Source organism: Mesoplodon mirus, assembly GCF_964341445.2.
Source record: "Mesoplodon mirus genome assembly, chromosome: 1".
In the NCBI taxonomy this organism is placed as follows: Eukaryota; Metazoa; Chordata; class Mammalia; order Artiodactyla; family Ziphiidae; genus Mesoplodon; species Mesoplodon mirus.
The window spans coordinates 204,720,964-204,748,567 of NC_138976.1; the positions used below are offsets into that span (position 1 = coordinate 204,720,964).

The window sequence follows — 27,604 nt, forward strand, 5'->3', positions numbered from 1 at the left end:
GTTGGAGGAATCTGGGGACCTAAGGGAGTTCACTGAGGTGATGGAGTTGGATTTTGAGAGGTAGGGTTTAGACCAGAGGTCCAGAGAGCCGAAAGATCTGGAGGGTCAGGGACAGGGAGTTGGGGGTAAAGGAATGTATAAGAGGATGAAAAAGGGGAATTTATGTCAGGTGTACATGTTATTTTTGTTCTGAATCTAATTTCTGTTCTCTCGTCTTATTAAGGGAGTCCCTAACAATAGCCATTACACTTAAATATAGCCAATTCGAAGCTCCCATTGTCTGGCAATTGACAGGTAGGATCTTATCTTAATCTCAATATCAAATCAAACCAATAAGACTTTTTATGGCTTAACCATGGATGCAAGAAATGTCCCAAAGGAGACTGCAAACATGCAGCCCTAACAATATCTAGAATGAGACAATGAAGGTTGAGATGACAAAGGCCCCTTATGGCGCAGGGCCCCTTGTGACAGACTCCCCTGAGAGCTGGCATAGTCAGACAAAGAGATGCCAGTTGCAAGCCCAGATTGTTACCAGTGATTCTGATCAACTGGCTACCGCACTTGGAATCCCAGTCTTTTCAACTGGAAATGCACATAAGTATAGGTACCTTCCAGGTGGTGGAGACTAGACGTGATATTCTCACTGGTCATAAAGCTAAGCTCTTAAGCGTAGAACAACACAAAAGGAAAATTTCCTGCACCTTATTTTTTTTTTTTCATGTACACATGAATGGCTTCAGCTAAGCCTTGGGTCTCTTGGAGCCAAACTGATAGCTAAGAGGCATGTGCCACTGGATTGGGGATTGTGGTATTTTACCATGTACCTCATGACATGGAAATTTTCTTGAGGTTGGTGGTGACCTAGTCAATTTAACCCATTCATGACCAACTTATCCTAACCTGGGGGTCTTGGAGTTAGGTTGCAAGTGCTTTAACAGCTTTTAAGTGCTCAACAGTGCCCACCAATTTTGTGGCTTGCTTCTGAAATTCCATTAGTCATAGCCTTTACCTCATGTGCACATTAACTCACAGTGCCTGTCTGGTGAACTCACCAGTCTGTGAGGCAGGCTCAAATGACAAGCTTATAGGACTTTTGCCGCTGTTATACACTGTGGTTTTCATCCTTATGGCAAATGACACAAAAGACATAAACAAAGAAAAGAAACAGTAGGAAAAGAATCAATAGAAAACAAGAGTACTCATATCAAATTTTTACCAGAGTAGGTGTTCCTAAGGAACGAATTCACCCAAATATTTTCTCCTGCTAATCTAAATTTAGAAAAAGCAAAGGACTCTCACCACCTTCACTTCCATCAGACCCTGCAGGCAGAGATCTGGGAGACTGACATGAGATTTCTTCTTTTGGCTTTTGTCAGAGGTCCCAGGTTCTCTCAGCTGCAGCAGCCAGAGTGAGCAGTGTCCAGCCAGTGAAGGTCGCTTCATGGTTGCCAACTCGAGTGGAAACATTTTCCTACTACCCTTCTAGGTTCTTTGGCTGGTCTAATAATCAAATTGACCTAAGACATTAACAGGAGAAAAACAAATTTAATTTTATATGTATGGGAGTCCCATAAAAATAAGAGCCCCAAAAGGCAGCCAGGGAATTGAAGCTAATATAACATTCTGAGCTAAGGAAAGGGGTAGGGGTCTGGGGGTACAAAGGGAAAGAAGGCCATTCACAGGAAGGAAGAGATGTTTAGAAAACAAGGTTTGCCCTGTTACGCAAGTAAGTCTCTTAGGTAAAAAGTTCTCTCTGGTAATAGCTTTTTTCCTGGTACAGGCTCCCTTTCCAATGTAAATTTAAGCTGTTGAGGGGCAGGTAAAGGGCTTTTCCTGAATCTGATGTATTTTGATTATCTTTCGCTCAAAATAATCCTTATGCCAAAGAGACATCTTTTGGGGTAGAAAAATGTGTTCCCCTTTAATCCTCCTATAATAAAATACAGAGTAACAGGAATAAAAAGAGAATTTTTAAAATAAATTTATTTATTTTATTTTATTTATTTTTGGCCACATTGGGTCTTTGTTGCTGCATGCGGGCTTTCTCTAGTTGTGGTGAGTTGGGGATACTCTTCGTTGCAGTGCGCGGGTTCTCATTGCGGTGGCTTCTCTTGTGGCAGAGCACGGGCTCTAGGCATGCGGTCTTCAGTAGTTGTGGCTCGCAGGCTCTAGAGTGCAGGTTCAGTAGTTGTGGTGCACGGGCTTTGTTGCCCCGCAGCATGTGGCATCTTCCCGGACCAGGGTTCGAACCCATGTGCCCTGCATTGGCAGGTGGATTCTTAACCACTGTGCCACCAGAGAAGTCCCCAAACAGAATTTTAATAAGAGGTATACCTCCTATATACATGTGAGGTACCCAGGAAAACTGAGTATCTCCCCAAAATGGCCCAAGCCACCACCTGAGATACCATCTCCAGCTAAAGACAAAGAAGATGTTTAGTGCGGGGGGGCAGTTATGGGAGGTTACCCGGCAAAGCACAGTAAATAAAGATATGTTTGTTATGCAGATTTAAGTCATTTTCCTCTCTACTGATAAGAGTTTCTAGAGATTTAGAGTCATCCTTCCTGTTCTGATATAGAGGGGGAGACACCCTTACAAATGGAGATTTCCCCTTGTAAATGTCCTTTACAAAAGGGTAACTTCTACTTGGTTTTCTGAGTTTCTCCTGAGTCTGCTCTTTTTTTAAAAATAACCAGTCTAAAATAATTCTTATGGCAAAGAGGCATATTTTGGGGTCCCAAATTTTCCTCCACTTTTGTATAATGGATGATAGAATTGAATTAATGTTAATTTTCATAAGTGTGGTAGTGGTGATATGGGTTTGTATCCTCATTACAGGCATAATGACGTATTTAGAGGTGAAGTATAATATCCTCAGGCTAATATCAGATTGTTTGAAAAAAGAGACATAGGTGTGTGTGAGTGTATGTGTGTGTGTGTGTGTGTGTGTGTGTCTGTGTTTGGAGAGTGAGAGAGAGAGAGAAAACTGGCATTGTGGTACATTAATAGTTGATATATTTATTCATTATACTGGTCTTTCAACATTTCTTTGAGTTTGATACTTTTCTCACAAAAATGCAAAAAATAAAATATGAATTAAAAATTTGGTTTAACTGCTTATAGACATTATCAACTGTATGTGTATTTATGCGATGTTATAGATTTTAATATTTCATCTTTTTTTCCATAAATAATTGTATACCAAAAATCTATGAAACATCAATTTGAAGGAAACACTCTAAGTATGAATACCAAAAGTGTTGCGTGTAGTGAGTATCAGCTCATGTTTTTTTGTTATGTATATAGATGATTGTCAATGAATCTATCTGTGGACTCAAGGGACATTCTGATATCAGCATTCAGTTCTCTCCTTGAGTCCATAGAATAAATGTACAAAAATCATAGCTGACTATGAAAGAGAGTTTGACTTAGAATAGATTTTCAAGAAAGGTTCACAGTATTTTTAAAGAACAGTAGTAAAATTAATGCTAGAGTAGATTAATGTCTGTGAATTTGGATTTTTTTTTCAAGTCTTGAGATATTTCTCTCCAATTAATTTCACGGAATTATTGTATAATGTGTCACCCAAGTAGAACTAACCTTAACATATGGATGTTCATACATTATTTCAATTCTGTTTTGTTCTTTTTATACTATGCAATCTCATTATGAGGACACTGCATAATGATAGGTTTTACTCAATCTCACGGTAAGCTTAATATTCTCTTTTCATATTGTGTGCAATATTGCGGTGTGGGGGGGAATACATATTACTTTTAGAAATCATAACGAAATCGGGTATATAGAATGGATTGAAATGGGAATTAAATGATCTGGTTAAAAGTATTCTAGCAAGACCTAGTAACTGGAAAGAAAATATTTTTAATAAAAACGATTATTTTGTAGTTTCATTTTCATTGCTAAAGCATATATTTCACATTTTTATGTTCAAAAAGCTAAAATTTCCATTATTCTTTCTTTCACCTTTCACACTTGAGAAACCTATTTTTCTGTACCTGCGAGTGTCCTACTTTATAATAGTAACGCAAGTGCAATCCTGATAGCATTTATGCTATCATAAAAATTGGCCTTCTACTCTCACCTCTCTTAAAAATTATACTCTTAGATTAATAGATTACCTTCGCATGCTAGATATTTAATAGTCTCCCACCAAAGTTATATATAATTGTGCACCACTAATTGTGCACTTTAGTCATAAAAGCTTTGGTTCCACCAGTGTTATATGATGTCACTTTCTCTACAGAAACTTTTATTTGCAAAAATAGGTCTACAGGATTCACGTCAGAATCATATTTAGAAAATTCCTCAGTCTACAATTTTCTGTAGTCTAGCACTTTTCTGGAAAGTCATCTAACAAAGCAATTTTTACCTAATATACTGATGCTGGTTAATTGTTTCTTTTGTTTTTAATGCTCTTTAAGATAGCTTTCTAATTATGGTACATATTTTCACATTTACTAATGTTGAGGTACTCTGTAGCACATAACAGAGTTTATTATAGTGGTTCACTTCTTGGAAGACAATTGTGCTATTTTGTGAGGAGTTTATGTTTAGGATAATGGCTTTAGTTTGCAAAGCTCATTCATGTGAATTATTCATGTCAACACATGTTTAATGTGTACTTACTATGTTCCATATACAAGGTTATGTACTAGAGATAAAAGGAAAAGGAGGAAGAGAGAAGGACTGGCCCAAGGAGGAGGAGAAAGCATGATCTAAGACTCAGGACTTAGTAAAGGACATTGATCCATTACAGATTTTTTTTAACTTTTACTGTTTACAACTATTTAAACTTAATAAAACAGCACAGAATCACTAGTATATCCAAAACTCAGAGTCAAGATGTGATTTTTCCCTATTTGATTGGTACCTTGTTTTAGAATAAAATATTAGTGATACACATGAGAGCTCTCAAAGTCCATGGCATTTTCCTTGCTGCTTAGTTACACACTGTCTAAAGTTTGACTATACTCTAGCATCCATATTTTTGTAAATCAAGAATTTGTTTATAGTTAGAAATCCTATTCTACTCTTTTATATTTTGAACTTGCATAAATAATATATTTCCTTTTGTAACTTGCATTTTTCATTCAATGTTATGTTTTTCCCCTCAACAGATTTGGAGTTTATCTATTCTAATTCTAGATTTTTAGTAATTAAAGGTCGAACATTCCTACTTGAGTGATCACAGTCTTATATTTAATAGCTCTAACCCTTACAGAAAACAAAATTGATGAGTTTCAAAGCATTGGTTCTGATTGTATTTTATATCATCTCCATGTAATTATCATCTCTATTTTAACTGTACTTATTTATTATTATTATTATTTTAGTTTCTAATTTCTTTTTTTTTAATATCTATATTGGAGTATAATTGCTTTACAATGGTGTGTTAATTTCTGCTTTATAACAAAGTGAATCAGTTATACATATACATATGTTCCCATATCTCTTCCCTCTTGCATCTCCCTCCCTCCCACCCTCCCTATCCCACCCCTCTAGGTGGTCACAAACCACCTAGCTGATCTCCCTGTGCTATGTGGCTACTTCCCACTAGCTATCTATGTTACGTTTGGTAGTGTATATATGTCCATGCCACTCTCTCACTTTGTCACAGCTTACCCTTCCCCCTCCCAATATCCTCAAGTCCATGCTCTAGTAGGTCTGTGTCTTTATTCCCATCTTACCACTAGGTTCTTCATGACCTTTCTTTTTTTCTTAGATTCCATATATATGTGTTAGCATACGGTATTTGTTTTTCTCTTTCTGACTTACTTCACTCTGTATGACAGACTCTAGGTCCATCCACCTCACTACAAATAACTCAATTTCGTTTCTTTTTATGGCTGAGTAATATTCCATTGAATTGCACTTTATTTTTGACTTGGCCCCCAAATTAGTCACACAATTACACAGTGTTTAACAGTTAAACTTCTTGGATTTATCTACATGTATATCACTTTCTTTGCTCAGTTTGTTCTTTAATCCCACTTCTTCACGGTGAGTTTAATTCCCTTCAGTAAGAAACCTATTCCTTGGAAGTTTTAGTATTGAAGATCTATAGGTAGAAATTTCTGTCTTTGTCTGAAAATGTCATCTCTTTCATTTTTTAATATGGTTAGTTAAATGTTCTATTCTAGGTTAAGAGTGATTTTTCCATTAGTACTTTAAGGATAGTGCTTTCAGTTATCTTCTGGCATCTATTGTTACTGATGAGAAGATTGCTACTAGTCTCATTGCTCTTTTTATTTGATATTCTTTCTTTCTTCCAAGTTGCTTTGTAGACTTTCCTCTTTGCCATTATGTGATGTGGTTTACCAGCTGTTTTTTAGCCTTGGTTCCCCAGAAAGCAGAGCCTCAGGCCAAGAGTTTATGTGCTATTATTTAATTAGAGAGTACAATGTAAGTGAACAGGATTGCAGGGCAAAAGCAGTGAAGCAGGGAAGGATGGCGATTCAATATGAGAATGCATGATCAAGCTGGGATTTGACCTCTGGAAGTTCTGTAAACTGGATCTCAAAATTATGGGGAGGGAATGTGAAGAAAGGAGAAAGAATTCATCCATGGGTTTAGCCTGTGGGGGAACTGAAAGGGTTGCTTTAGGAATATTCTCACCTGCTGGAGTAAGGAGAGAGGTGGAGGATAGATTTGTTGGAATCATGAACACAGTGAGACACTGTCAGATTGTATATATAAGTAGTCTGCCAGTGTTGCACATTCTTTTAATGTGGAACAAAGGAAGGATCAGGCTGAGGTGAGGTATACGATACAGGATATAGTCATGTATTTGTTTTTATTTCTTTTACTGGTGACTCCATGCACTTCTTTTATCTGAGGATTTATTTCTAACTTAATCTCTGAGAAGTACTATTTCTTCAAATACTTGTTAAATTCACTCTAATCTCACCTTCTAAAAATATTAGATGAATGTGGGTCTTCCGTTTTATCTTTTATTCCTTTATCATTCACATTTTCATTTAATCTCATCATTTTTTCTGGCTTATTTTCAACTTATAAAATTCAAATTCAGTTTTATCAAATATGTTATTTAAACTTTCTATGGAGTTTTGAACTCCAATGAACATACTTTTTCTGCCTTTTTCTGCATCAATTGAGATGATCATGTGGTTTTTCTGTCCTTCATTCTGTTAATGTGGTGTATCACATTGATTGATTTTTGTCTGTTGAACCATTTTACACAAAATTCCCACTTGGCTATGATGTATAATCCTTTTAATATGGTGTTCAGTTCATTTTTCTAGTTGGATTATAGCTTATCTTTGAAGGTTCCAGCTTATCCTTGATCTCCTAACTTCAGATCATCTCTCATTCCTGACATCCAGCCCTACTGACTTCAGGACTGGCACCAAGAGGCAGGGACAGTGGATTTACATAGACTGCTTAACAAAGCCCCCTTATCATGTAAGGTTTAATCTCTATAATAAAGTCCTTCTAGTGGTTCTACTTGTCCAAACAAACCTTAATATAGAGTTTATCAAATGTCATTTGATATTCTGATCAAGGAAAAAGGGAGAAAGCCAAGGTATAAAGTATAGGAACAGAAAGAAAAATAACACAAAGGGAAATATATTAAATTTAGGATGATGCACGGAACATAAATATGCTGTAAAAATCTAAAAACTGGATGAAATTGATTATTTCCTAGTAAAATATATACCACCAGAATTGATTCCAGAAGAGTGTGAAAAACAAGAGAACCCTTAGAAGACCTTCATTGCTACTTTTGGTGAATTTGTCCACATTTCCATCTGGTTTGGCTTGGAGATCCCACCTCCATATTCTCGTGCTGGGCATGTGACCAAGACCTGGCCAGTTAGAATTCCCTGATCTTGAGGTTTTAACAGAAATCCCAAGCTGAGTCAGTCTTTTGTATAAAGGCTGTCTCTTTGCCTGGGTTCAGTAAATTGGTAATATACAAAAATAGAGTTGCGTTTGGTCATTTTTCTTGCCACCCCTTGGAGAAAGGTTTCCCCAAAATAATACAAAACAAAACAAAACAAAACAAACAAAACAAACTGCAGAGGGAAGAATATCCAAGTCAGAGAAACATTTTCTATTTATATCTTTGGGCCCCCACACTTACCTGTGTCTGAAAGTATCAGCACTTTCAAACTTTGTTGTATTGTGAGTCAATAAATTCCTTTCTAGCCTTTAAACTAATTTGTAAGTGTTCTCTAAAATTACAACTTAAAATTAATACAATGACCATGGCAGCAATTGCATAAGATTTCAAGAAGCTAATTTTCTTGCAAAAATGAAGTTATGGGTATATACTCTTTCAAGTTCACATACTCTGAAACCCTTTCCCTCTTGCTGAATTTTTAAATTCCTTTATATTAGATTTCAAAATACAAAAGAAAATGGGCTCTGCTTCAAGATGTTTGTGAATGTAAGCATACGTAGCCATTACCTTTGCCTCTCAAAAACCTATCATAATAACGGTGAAATCTGAAAGAAAGGGAAGCCCACTACTATAATATGCAAGGAGGGGGCTTCAGCTTCTGAGATATATATGTGCCCAGCAGAACTCCTGAGTAACTCAGGATGGCAAGAGGGAGACATAGACTGAAAGTCTATGTGGGGCAGAGTTACTTCACCTACACCTTTTTCTCCAAACAAAAAGCCTGACAGAAAGACATTTAACCACCCTCTTACCAATTCTTTCTTTTAAAAAGGAGCCTTTTAAAAAAGATATGTAAAGACTGTTTCCAGGTGATCTATAATGGCCAGTGTGTTTGTTACAGTTCCTGCCAAAGACTTATTCTTTCAACATTTGTATGTGTTTAGAATAGTGGCAGGTCTCCATCTGTTCATGGTAAAACTAAGCCTTTCAGGTTCTTTCCTAGTCCATGAATTATTCTTATTTCTCCCAGGATTTATTTTGCTATTTTTAATATTTATCTTATTCTCTCTTATGTCATGCCTATCTCAAATATCTCAACAAATATTTATGGAACATCGACTTTGGGCAAGGCAGTATTTTGGGGTGCTATGACTATTGTAGTGAAAATTACAAAACCCTTGCTTTCCTAGGAGTTTGCATTCTTCTTAACATCTAGAGATATTTTGTTTTCTCTTCATATTTACGAATGAAGACCATGAGCTCTGTGTTTATGATTATCTTTACACCTCTCATTTTTCTGTCTTGATTATCTTTGCTAGCTTCTTTATGTCTGTCTTCTTTATAATTGCTCCTGTTCCAAAGGATTCCATCCATCTCCCTCCACTACTACCATGGAACATACTTTCACAGGCAATACCTCATACTTCTTTGACTTCAGTCTGGCATCTTTATCCTGATTTTAGAAGCATACTTGATATTCCGTGATAGCGAGATGAACATTGCCACTAAAATATCACTCTGACATCTCAAATCTCAGAGATTCCAGCTGAATTGTCATCTATTCCTCTACTATGACAAACAGGTTATATTGCATTTCTTATATCAGTGGAACTTCTCACCATCTACTCAGTCACCTAAACCAGAAACTTAAGGTCATCTTTAAATTATCCAAGCAGCCACCAAATTTTATTGTGCTTCTTTATACTACTTGAATCTATATGCATCCATATCTCAACTGTCTCACCATTATATCAGGACTTTATACGTGTTTCTTCCAGTTAATGCCGTAAATCCGTAAGTGGGACAATCTAAATTTTGACAATCTGTTCATATACCTGCTAGTATGACCATTCTAAAAATTGAAAAATTTTATTCCTATTAGAAAAATCATGTTGACTGTGCATTGCTTAGAAGATCTAGTTCAACTCTTCAGCCTGATACACAATACCACTTGTTACCTCTTTGGCCTCACCTCTTCATTTCTTGCTAATGTACTTACATCTCTTCCTCTTCTACCCCAGAGCATGATGATTCATACTTACTGTTTACTGAGCCCTAAATTTTCAATGCATCTTTACTGTTGCATGCAGTGTTTATTTTGCTTAGAATAAAATTAATGACTTCATTTCATTGGCTAATTGCTACTAGTCCTGTAAGATACAACTCAGATATAACCCAACTTTAAGGAGGTTTGAATTATTAGTGTAGATTTCTCCTCCTAGATCATTCCATTTTATCCTGTATCTGAATCTGTGTCAGGGCATCCCTGACCTAGAGTGTTACTGTATGTTTATTCATCTGCCTTCTTTAAAATGTAATACATTTCGTCATGATAAGTGCTGTACTTCCTAACTATAACCCTAGCACCCAACATCGGGCATGGCACATTCTTGGTCAGTGTTGAATGCCTGAAATAGTGATTTAGAAAAGGGATGGCAGATATTATAACTTAATAGGCAAGAAACCCTATACAAATATGTTAAGTAAGTGAGAGAGATCTAGGTTGAAATACATCAAATCCAGGATGGTAGGTAACAGTATTAAAATAGGTTTTCTTTGGAGAATAAAGGGTGAAAAATAAGTCTGGGATGCTCACAGTGGCCAAAAATTCTGAAGCAGTGTGTGTGTGTGAGTGTGTGTGTGTTTGTGTATGCCAGTAACTGTTCTAGTTTTTAGAAATGTAGTAGTAATTTTTAAAAAAAAGAAAGATCTTTTGGAGCTTCTATTTTGGGATAGGAATGGGGAAGAAAACAAGCACAAGATAAATAAAAAATGTTTTAGATAGTCACAAGTGCTACTAAAAAAAAAAATACACTTCCAGAATAGAAGATGACAAGGCCAGGGGTGGTAGATAACTGTGTTGTGACTAGTGATGTGAGAATGGAGAACCCAGAGCCCAGAGTTGGCTTATAATTAGTGTCTGTCCTCTAAGAATGGTGGATGAGAGAAAAAGGATTTTCCCAAACATGCTTTTCCAAATCTCCACATTTTTGCAGTGATGTTAAAGATGCTGGCTTGATGCTTAAAAATGGAGAGTTTTGAATATCACACAAAGGAGAGCCTCTTATTTCATAGGGAGAAAGCCTGAGTTAGGATGGTAAAGAATTTTCAAATCTTAAATGAAGTCACAGAAAAGAAATGCAGTTCAGTTTCCAGTCGAAATTCTCATACCAGGAACTTCTCATTGAAGGGAGTATACATTCACCTCTCAAATAATGAAAAGACATGAAATGTTTGGTTAATTGTAGTAAAGAAGATACTGAAGATCTCAAAGTATTGCATATGGATAACAAGTAATATTACTTAACAGAAACGTCACATTTCTTTGTGAACTTTCCAGTACATGCAGTGTTTTGATGTTCATGTTGTTCGATGCTCAGGCTTGTTTGCATTTACAAAAGAATCTTTATACTTAATTCTTCATGGAATATTGAGAGCACAACTTATTTTCATGGTTAGCCAAAAAAGATAGACTTTATATTGCTATCAAAAACTTATCCACAGGCTATAACTACTTTCAAAAAGAATTTGTTATTCAGACAAGGGTTTTTTTTTTGGAATTAGGCCAAAATAAACAAATGTTTTAAAAACTACCAAGAAAATACAGAGAAAATTCTTAAGATGGAAATATTTATGCTCACAACCACAGTGATGCTGTGTATTTAAACTGATATACTGTAATGTAAAAAACATATCAGGTTGAGCTCAGAAGATTCAGGTACAAATCTTCTCCATTTCTGATTTGTCAGGGCAGACAGAGAGGAATATGATTTGGAAGAGCAATATAATACTCAGCAATCGCTTTGAGAGCAAAATAAGTGGCTCTATAGTTTCAAAGTCAGAGTGTTAAATTGTGTTTATGATATAAGCAGCATACACTGGTAGAATGACATAGGGTGATGTGAAGTAAAGTTAGAGCGATACGATATTGGTGGTTGTTCAAACAGGAAGGATACTGTCTTCTAGCAGCTTCAGTAGCAGGAATTAGGGATTCCATTTTTGGGAAAAATGGTAGAATATAATGTTATAGTGGGCCTAGAACCAAGACATTAAGCCATTTACTTGTCTAGGACTCATTATAATCATTTTCTAGGTACAGGATGGATCCTAGATGAGAAGTTGTATTAGTTGTCTGTTGCTGCATAAGAAATTAGTACAAATGTAATGGCTTAAAACAGCATCCCTTTATTAGCTCACAGTGCTATAGGTTGGGATACTGGCATGGAGTGACTAGGTTCTGTGTTCAAGGTCTTAAAGGTCTGAAATCAGCATTTTTAAACCCTTGTCAGATAATTCTAACATCTAATTCATCTCTGTTGGCATCATCTGTCACATCTTATTCAAGCTGTCATGTATCTGGTTCTTGGTATAAGTAGTGATATTTTATTGTCTTTTGGACATTTTGGCTATTATGTTAGGATACTTTGGTCCCTATTTAAAGTGTTTTGTTTTTTTTAATTTTTAGCAGGCATTCACTCTTTATAGGTTTGGCACACATTTCCTGTACTTTTATGGATGGTGGTTCCATGATCACCTAATTTTCTGACCCTTTGTGGTACTCTTATGGTCTGTTTCTCTTGTGCAGGTGGGGTTACCTCTGGTCCCTTCTCATGCTGCTTATGGGGTCTGAAGTATCTTCCCCAGGATACGGCACTTGGTGCTTCTGGTGAGGGAAGGGAATCTCTGGAACACGTGATGAAGAGTCCTTCCTGGGCCAGGCACTTGTGACAGGATCTCCCTGGACTGTAAGGAGTGGAGGGTGCTTACCAGGTTGAGAGATTTCTGTGGAGGGATCTCCGTTGCTGGTACCAGCAAGTTGCCTGATGTTTCTGGGGAGGGGAGAGGAGCCTCAGGCCCATCCGAGGAGAGCATTGTCCAGGTGGGAGCTTTTTGTGGTAGGAGCACTTTTGCTGGGACCCTTAGCCACTGATGTGTCTGGGTGGTGAAGGGGGATCTCAGGCCCAGTGGGGAAGGAAAGCACTTTCCCTGGTCACTTAGTGTCATCAGGGCTTCCAATTGTTCGTCCTTGCATGTTCAGCAAGGCTCGCCTGGTGTTTGGGGGATTCCCATTTGATGTGATGAGGAAGAGCCTCTTTGAGCCACTTCCTGTTACTAAGTTGGGAGTTAGGAAATGCTGGGCCTGGATCACATTTTTTTGTTGGTAGAGGGTCATAAGGTGCCCTGTCATGAGGCTGTTCATCCATTCTGAGGGTCCCTAGGCAGTTCACCTTCTCTAGACCTTTCAGAGATCTCCTTTGGTTGTCTCATATTATTTCCAGGATATATAGTTGTGCGTATAAAGGGGGAGCAGGGAGAGGGAAGGATAAACCATCTTATCTGGATTAGAAGTCCTCTCTGTGCCTTTTAAGTGCTCACCTGATTAGGTCAGGCTCACTCTGGATAAGCTCCCAATCAACTGTGCTATATAACATAATCTAATAATGGGAATGATATTCCATCACATTCACAGGTCTCATACTCAAGGGGAGGGGCTCCTACAAAGATCATTGGGCATCATCTTAGAATTCTGTCGACCACAGAAAGTGCATGTGAATGTACTGAAGCATTAATTAAGCAATTATCATCCTTTGGAAGGTTTTAATCTGTTAGGATAGCATGAAAGCCAAGTAGTGTTATAATTATTCTACTCACTTTAAATGAAGTATATCTGATATCAAAAATACTTCCTAAAAATCAGACTATTCAAACAACTTTCAGAAGTTAATGTAAATTTCAGAGGTTTGATCCAAGCCTTCATTTCTGGCCATGCAGATATCTTCTGTGTGAAAAATATGCTACCTCAAAGATGTTTTCAAAAACTTCACCACCACTCCCCATTTATATTTTGTAGTTATGTGCAAATACTGTGGCTGCCAGCAATTCACATAGAAAAGAAAGGTCAGTGATGTTTCTGACTTTAACTTTTTAGAGAAGGTGTATACTTAACACTGCCTACATTTGTATAGGCTGCACATTGCACAAAATTTCTGATTATTGCTTTAGGTTATAATACAATGTACTCTCACCTATACCAGGATTGAAAAATTTAAGCAAAATTTTCTGGACTGGCCAATACAACCCCCCAAAAATAGCCTTCAGGCTGAATTAGGAGAAAAATCCTTCACTATGTTTAGGTTGGAAGGAAGCATGACCTAAATTTTGATTTCAAATACTCGGGGTTTGGGGTGATGGTTTTACTGGGGACAGTTAGAATTGAACTATGTAGACATGTTTCCTGAAGCCAAGTTTTACCTTTAAGGCTTTCATATTGCAGCTTGTGAGGCTCCAAGCAGCAATTGGCTACTTTGGGTCATTCACATGAATTCACTCTTAATCATATGATTGAGTCATATATAAACCATAAAACCCTTTATAAGAAATTAGAATCTGTTTTAAAAATTAATTATATGAACTAAACATATATAGAAAGAAATTGAAGCTTGAATATATTGAAGAAGCAAAAATTAAAGACATACCTATAACTGCCCTTTATCCTTAGTTGTTTACAATCACAGCAAATCAAAGTGTGACATGTTTAAGAGAAAGGTAATTAAGTTCTAAGGCTTTGTCATCTTATCACTTTTAAAAATACAAGATCTGAGTAAATGAAAGGAAAATAGAGAGGGTTGTTAAAGAGCTGAGTCATAGAGTGGAATAGAGAACAAGCGGAAGCGGAAGAGGCAAGAAAGCATACACAGGCTGGGTTTGAAGAGAGTTGGGAATGCTGGTTGTGGTAGATGGTCTCTGATTTGCTTACCGGATCTACTCGCTATCCTTCTTAACCCTGCTTCGTGATTCCAGGAGGCTGATCTTTATCAGCTTCATGGACCAGTCTCTCTGTGTCTTCAGGTTGGGTTTGGTTAATATGAACTACTGATAAGTGATTAGAAGTCAGGAGGAAAGAAGGCAAGGGTATTTATTTCCATGATCTGCCCCCTTCCAAACTTTAGGTTGGCAGTGGATGCCATTTTCTAAGGTTACATCTCTTGTTGGGTGGGCTTCTCCTATAACTCGAAGACATTCTAGGTTGCAGGAACTGCTATCTCTCTATGCCCCTTCAAACCTAGTGGTTATAATACTGGCTTCTCACAGCTGCTAGCCTCAGGCTACTTCATCATCTCTTCGTTTCCCTTCATTCTTTACACACTTTAGTCTCTTCATTAAATGCTATTCCATCACGCTTTTAAAGTGTGCCATCAGTTTTTAGCTAGAACTGACTGATACATTCGTAGTGGGGAATAGGAGAAACGTTAAGGTAGTGTTAGGGAGGTGGGATAAACTGCTGTGGAGAGAGATAGGAAGAGAAGGGTTTCAAAGCTTTTTATGGCATTCTAGGAATGTAACATGACTTCTTTATGTGAATGACTCTAATGTAGTCTTAAATGGCTTCTTAATTATTGATATTTGGTTGGGTTTCTCTTTCTTTGCATGCACAACCAGGATTGAACAGGGCTAAGAGATGTCTGGGATTTACATGACGAGATAATACTACTAGGATCTATCTAGATTCGTTATATCATATTAGGACATTTCTCCCATGGAATCAGGAACATCCCAACCCAGTGCACATGCTAAGTTTCTATTGAAATTCAGTGAACTGCTATGGTGTGAAATTAATTTTTATTGTCAGTCCCCTGCGTTGGCAGGCCGACTCTCAAGCCCTGCGCCACCAGGGAAGCCCTATAACACTTTATATAGCTGAGAATTCATCGATCAGGATTTTCACTCTCATTGGAATCCACTACTTGCCTATGACAAATCGGACACGTAGAGTTCTCAGACAGCCAGCGATCAATGCAGTGAATGTGATATTCATGGGAGCAAGGTAGTATGCGAAGCTTGCTGTTTTCTGTGTACTCTGTAAGGCAAATGCTACAGGCTTTTAGTGCATCATTTTCACCAAAAGATCTTACAGCCAAGCTGTCAATCTGTGCTTTGGTGAGTCCTGTAGTTTGCAGATTATGGGAGGACCCAGAGTCACTTTCATCAGATATTATTAGGCTAATTTGTATACCCCCTTGGCTGGTCTCTGATGATAAGTTTGTTTCTTCAATGCCTTCAAACATCAGTGATCTAATTCCTGAATTTTCATCACTTGAGCTGGAACCAGAAATAGGACTAGAACTGGAACTAGACGTACAATTGGGGCTTGAATGCCAACTCAGTGTGGAACTTGAATGGGTATCATAGCTAGCATTTGAATCAGAACCAAATGTACCACTACTACTACCATTAGGTGACTCTAGCCATTCCATGTTTTGACTTAGAGGTGAGACACTATGCTCTAAATTACTGTCACTGTCCATAAGGTTATTTGAGTTACTAAATTCTGTCATTGTCTGCCTTAACGTGCTCTGAATTGGAACAGATGTTGTATCATTTAAGCTAGTATTTAACATTCTGCAAACGGGATTTCTAATGGTATTGACATAAGCTCTCACACCTGCCTGCTCAGAATGTGAATACATATGCCTCAGTCCTCGTTCACTTTCAGAAGTGACAGTGTTGTTTGGTGTCTCAGATGTTAACTGAGTTCTACTAGCTCTGCTGTCTCTCTGAGAATATGCTCCAGAATAAACTTGTCCTACTTCAAGATTGAAGGGTATGGTTGGATATATTTCCCTCATTCCCCAAGATTCACCACTGCTGGTTGTATCTGGAGAATTTTCTCCATGAACGGCATTCCTTGTTCTAGAAGTTTCAATAAGACCGCTATTTTGCAACTCAAATCCAGTCATTTGCTGTGTCAATATTTCTTGGTGCTCAGTTCTAGAAAATCTCGCATTCTCACTTAGCAGAGGCTGCTCAAAATTCTGAGAGGGTATACTATGATTAAGTCTTTGTACAATTTCCCTAAGTGAACGTGGAGGCGACCAACTTTCAATTCTTGCTCTGGTTCTCCGATACTCTGGACTCCTACTTCTTGCTCGTCTCTGACTTGTGGTAGGTGGGAATTCCATTAATGTTTCAGTTGTATCTTGTTCAGGCATAGATGGTCTTGTAAATATTGATTCAGATTGTGGACTTTCCACTTGCCTTTGGCTGTCTTCCATATTTTCTCTTCTGGGAAGTCTTGCAGATGCTACATATTCATTCTCTGGATTTGGACTCCCATTATCAAGGTTAGCATTTATTTCTAAACTGAATATGAACTGATCACTTTTAGGATTAATTTGGCTCTCTTCTCTCCAAGATTGGTTTTCTCTTTGTCCACTTGTCATATTTTCAGTTTGTCCAGAACAGTTAAGCCAGTCTATTATAGAGTCACCACTAGACACGTCATCTGAAGAGTCTCCTCAGTCTGTTAACAAAAAAAATGGGGAGGGTGCATAAAAGAACTACCAAAATTAGAACCATCATAAAATAGCACTCTGAAACTTTGTTTCAAAAACAAACAATAAATGAGAACTTAAATACTCAGGTGTTTTCAACTGATTTCACATTTATAGAGTTAATATTTTATAAACTGCACTGTGTGGATTTATAAGTAAAGGTAGAAAAGTTTCGATTCCATCCAAAAAGAGTGAGCTAATCCTAGATAAACTTAGAGAATTTTTTAAAAAGGGAATCCGGAGGAAGTCTATTTTTCAGTATTTCATCATATACACAGCCCTGTGTACCACTCTCAGAGGAAGGTCAAGAGACTTTTTTTCTGTCCACTGTCAAAACACTAATGCAATTAAACAATGTAAACACCAGTTAAGGTACAATGCTAGTACTTTAGTTCAATTTACATTATTGTCTAATTTTCATTAGTCTCCAACATGACTATTTGTAGGCTCTTCACTTATGTGCTTTTGATAATAGATAAGCTGTTTGAAAATATAAGGTTATTGCCCAAACATAAACAAGTTTTATAGGTTTAAAAGTGTTTGCATTTTGAATACTTCTTAATGTTACCAAGATTTTTAATTGACATTAAATTGAAGGTCAGATCAAATGAATAGACTGAACCTAGCATGGTACATATAAGACCATATTCAAGAGCCAAAGTATTATAGTATCCTCTTCATTAGACAGCAAAATCCTCTACTTCACACTGGGAGGGAGGACACCAGACCTGAGGTCCGAGCAGGGTTTCTCAGCTTTAGCACTACTGACATTTTGGTGCTGGACAATTCTTTGTTTTGGGGAGCTATCCTGTGCATTGTGGGATCTTTGGCAGCATCCCTGGCCTCTGCCCACTAGATGCTAGTAACACCCATGCCTCCCCTGTGACAACCAAAAATATCTCTAGCCATTGTCAAATGTCCCCAGGTGTTGAAGAGAGCACAATTGTCCCCAGTGGAGAATATTTCTGTTTGCTTTTTTTACATGTCTATGTAGAAAAAATAATTCAGGAAGTAGGAGGGACTTTCAGTTGAGGTAGAAAACCAAGAAAAATACAAATAGGCTACTTTGCACTGTTTCCCAATTAAAACAACCCAGATGTGAATCAGGAAAACAAACAAACAGACCTTGACATGCTCACCAAAAATCAAGTAAATGCCAGTTCTTTTTATGAGAAGTTACTTACCAAATTAATGTAAGTCACTTCTGTATAATTTACTCTTTACTATTATGAAGTTACTATTTCCTATTATGAAGTTCCTTATTCATCCCATCCGATTCCCTCCAAAAGCAGAATATACCTGTATTTTCATCTGAGTCTTGTGGTGCGTTTTCTTTAATTACCTGAAGTCTTCTCAGCAACTCTTCTTCCGTACTTTCACCTGGAATGCCTAGAAGATTGTTGTCTCTCGTAAGTTCGTAATCTTCTTCACTCAGATTATTTACGAACCTGGAGAAATCTTCTTCCCGAACCAATCGGTCCGTTTGACTTATGTGTTGGGCCGAAACTCCATCTCCTTCATCGTTGGAATCCGAGTTTTCCACCTTAATAAACAAGTGGAAAATTATCTGAAATTCACGACGTGGTGTTGAAATTCACCAATGGTCGTTTCGTTTTCTTCGCTTTCTACTTCCTGCCAGAGTGTCCGGTTCCGACTCAGTCGGATGACCCTCCGCACAGATTCCTCCCTTCTCCCTTCCCGACTCAGTTCTGTGGCCCCTGGTGACGCAAGAGTTGGGAGCCGCCTCTAGCCCAGAACTTGCTAGACGTTGCCTAGGCACCCATTATCTTCCCCGCTGTTACCGAGTAGGGACTGGATTCAGGTTAGGTTTCATTTCATTCTAAACCAGCCAATGTTACTGAGGGTTTATAGTGTACCAAGCACCGTGCTTCACCTCGTTTCACCCACAGGAGAATATTCTCAGGTTTTCAGGCTCTGATATGCTCTATTTATTCGTTACATTCCATATGACTGCCTTCTTCAAAATGCCATGCCAAAGTCAGCCTAGTTCAATGCAGCAATTCTCATTTTCAGGTGCCCAGGGACCTCCGCCTTTTCTCCTCATGAATTTCTCAAATCCTAGACTCTCACTAAGAAAGCCCACAATTTTTGATAATTTACCAGGGCCCTGGCTGAGTCTCTTTAGTGTGTCCTCTCCCTTTTAACTGTTAATGGCTTCATCTTGCATTATATGGTCCTTCAGTCTTGTTTCAAACAAACAAGAAACACCAAAACTTTGGCAGGCTTTTCTGCTCAGCCAGGGAATTCCTTCTCCACAAAAGCATCAGGTTCATTTTTGTCCTCCTTTCTCATAAATATTATAAATAGTACTTAAGCAAAACTAGCCAGAACATCACAGGAACTTTTAGGACAGATACATAATAGTTACTTTGTCTGCCACAGTGAGTACTGACTTTGCTGATTTTGTCGCATGTATCACCTGAAAGGCTTGGTGAAAATAAAATAACACTCATTTGCAATGCTATCTGGAGGAGACCTCTAATTCACTCTCAGTACACAGCTTAGAAGTTGAAGCAGCTGTGTAAATTCACAGTTGTTGTTTTGTTCAGGGTCCACAGCAGGCTTTCTTGTTTGTTCTCAAGGAGATGGAAGGATGGTAACTTTACTGGTGTGACAGTGAAGAATCTAAGTCTATGTCCTGCTTTTGACATTTGTTCCATGCCTTGTTTAACTTAAGCTAGAAAAATCAATCTTTCCCCTCTGAATCAAATCTCAGCAAGACTTTGGATGAGAACAGAATCCCCTAGACTACCCTGCCTCCTTTATGGACTTCTGAGTGTATTTGTTATCTTTTACTGAAGTTATTCTTTTCACAGGGGAACTCTGTTGTAAACTTGTTTGCTGTGCCTCAATCAAAACTAGCAGTATTATGAAAATTCAGCGTGATTTGTACTCTTGATGCAGGAAACCCTCACAATCGTTAGTGTTCTTGAGAGTGATTGATTCAGTTTAATTCCATTCAATCAATTCAAGTGTCAAGTATGTTTAGCGTTTGTTAAATGTCAGTCATATTATCGGATATTAAGATACAAAGATGAGTATATTTAAGAATCTGTTGTCATTAGAGTATAACAAACAATTGAGCTACACAGAGGTAAAATTACAGTTTTGAGGAGAAAGTGATTTGAGTGAGAGAGAAAATCGGTTTCACTGCATTTGGGTTTTAAAGGATGAATAGGAGTTTCCTAAGTGAATGAAAGGGGGAAATATTTTCAAAAGTGAGAACAGGAACTAATGACACTCATAAAACAACAAGGATAGTAGATTTTAATTACTAAAAAAAAGACATTAGTTAGATTGGCAGAGCAAGGCCAAAAAATGGAGACCTTTATGACATGTTTAGAAGTTGGACTTTATCATTAGTGCAATGGAAAGATGTTGAAGTCTTTAGACAGTTGATGGTCAAATTTGCAATTTAGAAATAATATTGATAGTAGTGTTGAGGATGAATATGAAGGGCAACAGTTCAGATGGGAGGGTCAGAAATAGATAGAGGGCAGCCTAGGCTAGTGATGACAAGGATCTGAATCAGGGCAAAGGAATATGATTAAAATGAAGGACTTTAACAGATCTCTAGGCAGCAGAACTGATTAAACCTAGTAATATGTGGGAAAGAGGGAAAAGTGGGGAGGGGGAATATATGAGGGAAAGGCAGGGGTCAGGATTACTTCTGTATTTCTGTCTTTGCTTAGTGGACAGTGGTACCAATAAGAAGTAACACCTGATTCTGAAGTTGTATGGTGTAGCTTAAGAGGGAGCATGATTGCTTATGATTAGAATAGTATGCAAGTTACCTGAAGATTCAGAAAGTCTTACAGTCTTTCCAAATTTAGGTACAGAAGCACATGAACTATTAATAGCCCCGGATGTTTGGTGTTCCCTGTAGTTGGCTCTCAGTGTCAATGACTCTAGCTTCCTGAACTATTTGTTCCTGGTTATGTCCCAATTCTGGTGCAAGTAACAGGGTATAGGGATCATCATCCCAGAGACCTACTTATTGACCTTGATTATTTAAATAGAAGCCACCAATATAGCTGTGCTTTACACTTAGTTCTCTCATGTCTTGACTTTCCTTCTGAGTATTGCAGTGTAGGTTCAGTAGTTTTTCCTCTGGATGGCAATATTGCTGCTTTGGCCTTTGTTCTATCCCTTGTCTTGATATCAGAAGTCTTCTGAAGATGTTTTTTCTTCACTTCTCATTTCAGAGATGGGAGGTGCATCAGGAAGTCCGGAGGTTGACTAGAGCATCACTCTAAGTTGATTTGGAGGGGAAGAGGTTGAAGATGGAAAGCTGCTTACTTTCAAACAGAGTCAAGCACTTAAAAATTTGGCCAATCCATTGTTTATGATGTGGTGAAAAAATGGGGTGTGTGTGAGCAGATTTGGCTGTTCTTTTTTCCTGGTTGTAATAATGGAGTTTTGTAATCAAGAGTTTTCTTTTACTGACTCTGTCCAAGGAAGCTTCTGAACAGATTCTATGACTCAAAGGGAGACTGAAAATAAGCAAGAGATAGCATTCTCCCTGAATATGGGTAAAAGGAGTTCCGTGGCTTTAGAACTGTAAGAAATGATCAAGACATATATTCCAGATACCTATTGCAGTATAAGAAACCAGTCCAAAACGCAGTGGTAGATATAATAGAAACCATGCTGTTATAGTCAGGACTTTGTGAGCTAAGAATAAAGATAAAGAATACTGGGGATGGCTCATCTCTGCTCCATCATGACTGGGCCTCAGCTGTGGTGGCTTGAATGATTGGAGATAGATTAGACAACTTGACTGGTGTCATATGTCTGGGGCCTTGGTTCTGGCTAAGTTTTCTTTGAGTCACATCTTTTGGTGCTGAAATGTCCAACCAAGATGGCATCTTCATTCACAAATCTGGGGCTTGAGTTGGGCTGCACAGGCTGAAAAATTTGGGGCTGGCTTTCCCTGTGTCTCTGTCTTTCTCCATGAAATTTCTCGGTGTAGTTTTGGAGTCCTAGCCAACTGGATATCTCAAAATAGTTGAATTCTTACATAGTGAGTGGCTTTACCCAAAGTAAACATCTCAAGAGACTTGGCTGGAATCTGTAAGTCTTCCTATGACTTAACCTCACAAGTGCAAGAACACCTTTTCTCTTGCATTCTGTTGATTGAATAAGCCACTGTATCAGCTCATATTCAAGAAGTGGGACACCACATTTTACCTTTCAATAGAGAGGTAACAAAGATTTTATGGTTATATTTAATGTACTATAGCACATGATGAAAAAAATCTTATAATGATGACTTTTCAGTTGAAGTGTAAATTAATCTCTCCCTCTGTTTTCTGAATTGCATTATTCTCTGGGTAAAAATAAAAAAAGGGAGGACATAAAATCTGAAGTTCTTTGCATTCAGCCTGATTTTAAAGATACCCGATTAAGGATCTTTTTATTATGTAATAGTTTTCCCACATCACAGACCATTGGTAATATTAAGAGCTATTTACTGAGCAACTGTAATTGCTAGACACTCTGCTTGTGTTTTAACTTATTTGATCTCAAGCCCCATGCAAGATAGGTATTACTATTCTCAGAGATAAAGGCATTGAGGCTGATGCAAATTAAGTGATTTTCTCAAAGTTACAGTAATAGATAATATGTTTAGATTCAAACAAGGTCTATAGGATGACTCTCCCTGTTTCGCTCTACTCCGCTATGTTTAATGAAAACACAATTTTAGACATCATTACACAAACGTAGTAAAATCTCAGTTAAATGAGATGCTTGAATCATGTTTGATCATTTTCGTGTGCCATTTCAATTCTGCTTTGGAGTTAGTCTAGAATATCTTCGTTTTAACTTAATAAAGAGTAATTTTAAATCAAGAAGTAAACATAATTAAAGCTTGATAAGATATTTCATATTTATGTCTTTTTCTTTCCTACCAGAAGGATGGGTTAAAAGCTTGAAAGCATTGATGCAGAAAAATGAATATAAATATGCATGTCTCATGGAATCTACTGGAATTGGTTCTTTGACACAAATACTTGTTTTGAATCTAAACAAGAAATTCTTGTTAATTGAAATCACACCCTTTCCACTTACATAGGCTTGACACTAGGAATTAGTTTCATCTCTTCCTTATTCTTACCTCTAATTATGGAAATAAAAATGTATTTATTTAGCAAGGTCTCATCCCTCTTATGATTTCCTTTCTTCCTGGTTCTGCTCAGATTTAGACTTTTTTTTTTTTTTTTTTTTTTTTTTGCGGTAAATGGACCTCTCACTGTTGTGGCCTCTCCCACTGCGGAGCACAGGCTCCAGACATGCAGGCTCAGTGGCCATGGCTCACAGGCCCAGCCACTCCACGGCATGTGGGATCTTCCCAGACCGGGGTACGAACCCATGTCCCCTGCATCGGCAGGCGGACTCTCAACCACTGCGCCACCAGGGAAGCCCAGATTTAGACTTGTGATAGCTTTTCTATTAGTGCCGTGTCAGTGGTTAGTTTGCTTCTATGCTTTCTCTAGTTTTGAGCCATTTTACACACTTTCTCTGAGGCATGCTCCAGGTCTGTTATTCACAAGCAAGTTAGTTTGTACTTCTGCACATTTATTTGTAAAGTCTTACCTCCTAGATTATTGTAATAAATAAATAAACTTACATATACATAAATAATATTCTGTTTGTTTGAAAAGCACTCTGACTTTTTGTGAAAGAGACTCACTTCCCAATTTTACAGCATTAATCTGAGGAACAGGGGCCTGCTGGAATACTCCCCAGGGACAGAGGCTGGCAGGTGCCATCTTCCTACTCTCTCTCTGCCTTGATAAAACTGAAAGGTGCCATCTTTTTTCCCCTTTTTCCTTTCCTGCAGGTGACAACTTTGTGCTCCAGCCAGCTGGCTCCTTCTTCCCTGCTCTTCCTCTGTCTTGCTATATATATATATTTTCTTCTTCTTTTTCTTTTTTTCTTTTCCCTCTTTCCCTTTATTCAAATGGTGTCATCTTTGCACTCTTCCCACCGCCTCACTCAGCCAGTAAGCATCATCTTCACACTTTCCTTTTGATGTGCTCCAGAGACCCAGAATCTCCAAGACGGGAGATCCCATTTTTGTGGCCTCCACTCAGGGGATGCTCCTTGATCACCTGGCTCTGGAGGCCAGGAGGGATTTCTTTTCTGGGTCCCATGGGACTGTAACAATTGGAGAGACAGTTCTTGGCAGGATACCACCCCCAGGATGTACCACTACACATCAGACTGAGACACAGCCCCAGCCTTTACATGAGAAAAGCCTATTTGCTAGTAGGGACAAGACTTAAGAGCAGACTTCAGGTTCAGCACACATCTAGAGGCTACGGATGTGCTCTCGGGGAAGGTAGGCTGGGGGTGCCATCTCTCCACCCTCACTCTGCCTTACTACAGTTCACTGGTATCTCCCAGAATGGAGCTTGTACACTTATCTGAAGCACTGTTTTCTTGTGACTGCTCCCCGGGGAACACCTTCAGATTGCTTGCTTCTGGGGCGCAGCTGGGCTTACACTTGCAATCTCACAAGGCTAAATATATTTGCATTCTTTAAAAGCTGTTACCAAATTTTCTGGCTTCCTATCAACCTGAATCTAGGTACTGCCTGAGATCCTCCACTTTGGGTTGCTCATTTGTCTTGGCACACCCTCAACTGCTGGGATGGTGTGCCAGGTCTATTAAAAATAAACTGCTTAGACAATCACAAAGATTTGAGAGGCAACCAAGAGTAGACAGGGTTAAATGACAAGGTTCATCTGTCACACAGCTCTTCAAGACTGGGAGATGTGGCTATTTCACTTAATGCATAGAAACCAACACAGAGAGTCAAGCAAAATGAAGAAAGAGAGGACTATACTCCAAAAAAAGAACAAAATAAAACCTCAGGGAAAAATCTTAATGAAATGAACATAAGTAATTTACTTGATAAAGAGTTCAAAGTTATGGTCATAAAAATGCTCACTGAACTCAGAAGGAAAATGGATGAAAACAGTGAGAACTTCAACGAAGAAACAGAAGATATAAGAAAGTTCCAAATAGAAGTCACAGAACTGGAGAATGCAATAATTGAACTTAGAAATACAGTAGATGAAGCACAAGAAAGAATAGGTGAACTCAAAGACAGGTCAGAGGAACTCATCCAATCAGAGAATAAGGAAGAAAAAAGAATGAAAATAATGAATATAGCTTAAGGGATTTATGGCACATCAAATGGCATAACATTCACCTTATAGGAACTCCAGAAGGAGAAGAGAAAAGGGGGCAGAAAACATTTGTAGAAATAATATCTGAAAACTTTTCCTAACCTGGGGAAAGAAACAGACATCCAGATACAGGAAGCCCAGAGAGCTCCAAAGCAGGTCAACCTAAAGAGATCCATACCAAGAAATATGAAAATTAAAATGTCAACGTTAAAGATAACAAGGGAATCTTAAAATCACCGAGAGAAATACAGCTTGTTATATAACTTGTTATATACAACTTGTTATATAACTACATCAACCTAAAAAGCTTCTACACAGAACAATAAACAATCAACAAAACGAAAGGGTGAGCTACAGAATGGGAGAAAATATTTGCACATCATGTATGTGATAAGGTGTTAATATCCAAAATATATGAGGAACTCATAAAATGGCTATATATATATATCTATCTATATATAGATAGATATAGATTCTCAAACAATTCAATTAAAACTTGGGCAGAAGAACTGAATAAAAATTTTTCCAATGAAGGCATCCAAATCACCAACAGGTTCATGAAAAGATGCTCTACATCACTAATCACCAGGGAAATGCAAATCAAAACTACAACGAGATATCACCTCAAAGAGACTAAGAGGTAACAAATGTTGACAAGGATGCAGAAAAGGAAACCCTTGTGCACTGTTGGTGGGAATGTAAATTGGTACAGCCGCTATGGTAAACAATATGGAGTCTCCTCAAAAAATTAAAAAGAAAACTACCATACATTAGCAATCCTGCTTTGGGTGTATATATATCCAAAGAAAATGAAATCACTATTTCAAAGAGATATCTGCACTCACACGTTCATTGCAGCATTATTCACAATTGCCGAGAAATGGAAACAACCAAAGTGTCCATACATGGGTAAATGGATATAGAAGATTTGGTACGTACATAGATGGAATATTATTCAGCCATGAAAAAGAAGAAAATCCTGCCACTTGCAACAACATTTATGGATCCTTGGGGCATTATGATGAGTGAAATAAGTCAGAGAGAGAAAAATAAATACTGCATGATGTAACTAAATTGTAGACTCTAAAACAGCCAAACCCAGAGAAACAGAGAATAGAATGGTTGTTGCCAGGGGTTGGGGTTGGGGGAAATGGGGAGATGTTGACCAAAGGGTAAAATATCCAGTTAGCACATGAATTTCTGGGAATCTAATCTACAGCATGGTGACTGAGGTTAACAGAACTGTATTATATACTTTAAAGTTGCTAAGAGAGTAGATCTTACATGTTCTCACCGAAAAAATAATGTTATTTATGCGAGGTAACGGAGTTGTGTTAACTAGCTCCGCTGTGGTAATCATTTCACAACATGTAACATACCAACAGGTTGTACACCTTAAACTTACACAATGCTATATGTCAATTACATCTCAATGAAGTTAGAAAAATACAGAAAACAGACTGTTGCACAACATTCAAGCAAAAATACTAGTTTTGGGCTGCTTTTTCTTGAATTTAGTCATTGTTCCTTCTTGAATCTGTTTTGTATCACATGATAGCAGACTCATACAGGCAGCCTACTTCTGATCAGGCGCAGCCAAAAAGAAGCAACTGATGGTATATGGGAGTTTAGGGATAAGCTACGAGATTTCTCCCTTTCTTCCTCTACTTTGTGAAGATTCTCCAGCAGCAACTTTGTAACTTCCATGGCTCCAACTCCAATGAGACAGAACTGGTATGGTCTGACATTGATGATCATTTAACCTGGCCCTGGACTCCTTTACAACCCTCTGCTTAACTCTGCCTTTCCAGCATAGGGGTAAAAGTAAATTCCTGTTCCTACTAATCACTCCATTATCTAGGTGGCCCTTCTTTACTTCTCAGAAGTTTCATCACTGGTGTTCTTAATACCCTGTATTAAATTTATTTGCAAAGACTTGAAACAATTTCTATTTTATTTGTCATGGGCAAATACAGTATAATAAAATTTCCAAATATTAAAAAAAATTAGAAGAGACATGAAATCTCAAAATGGGGAAATGTTAGCCACGTTTAGGAAGAAAATGTACTAATATTATTGGAGGAGAGAATTCAGGAATTGGAAGAGAACACTAATGAGTTTGGAAGGTATAAGACTGTGGAGAAGTTTGAATGGGGGGCTTCAT

General features: G+C 37.9%; 1 protein-coding gene across 1 annotated transcript; it reads right to left on the bottom strand.

Annotated features, from left to right (window-relative positions):
• Positions 1-67: 67 nt before the first annotated feature.
• On the bottom strand, positions 68-27,198 carry LOC309801885 (E3 ubiquitin-protein ligase RLIM-like; the record flags this gene model as incomplete). Its single annotated transcript, XM_082616988.1, has 4 exons — positions 68-97; positions 16,736-17,184; positions 18,521-18,764; positions 27,109-27,198. 4 exons carry the CDS (start codon positions 27,196-27,198, stop codon positions 68-70), a joined length of 813 nt encoding a protein of 270 aa, XP_082473114.1.
• Positions 27,199-27,604: the final 406 nt, after the last annotated feature.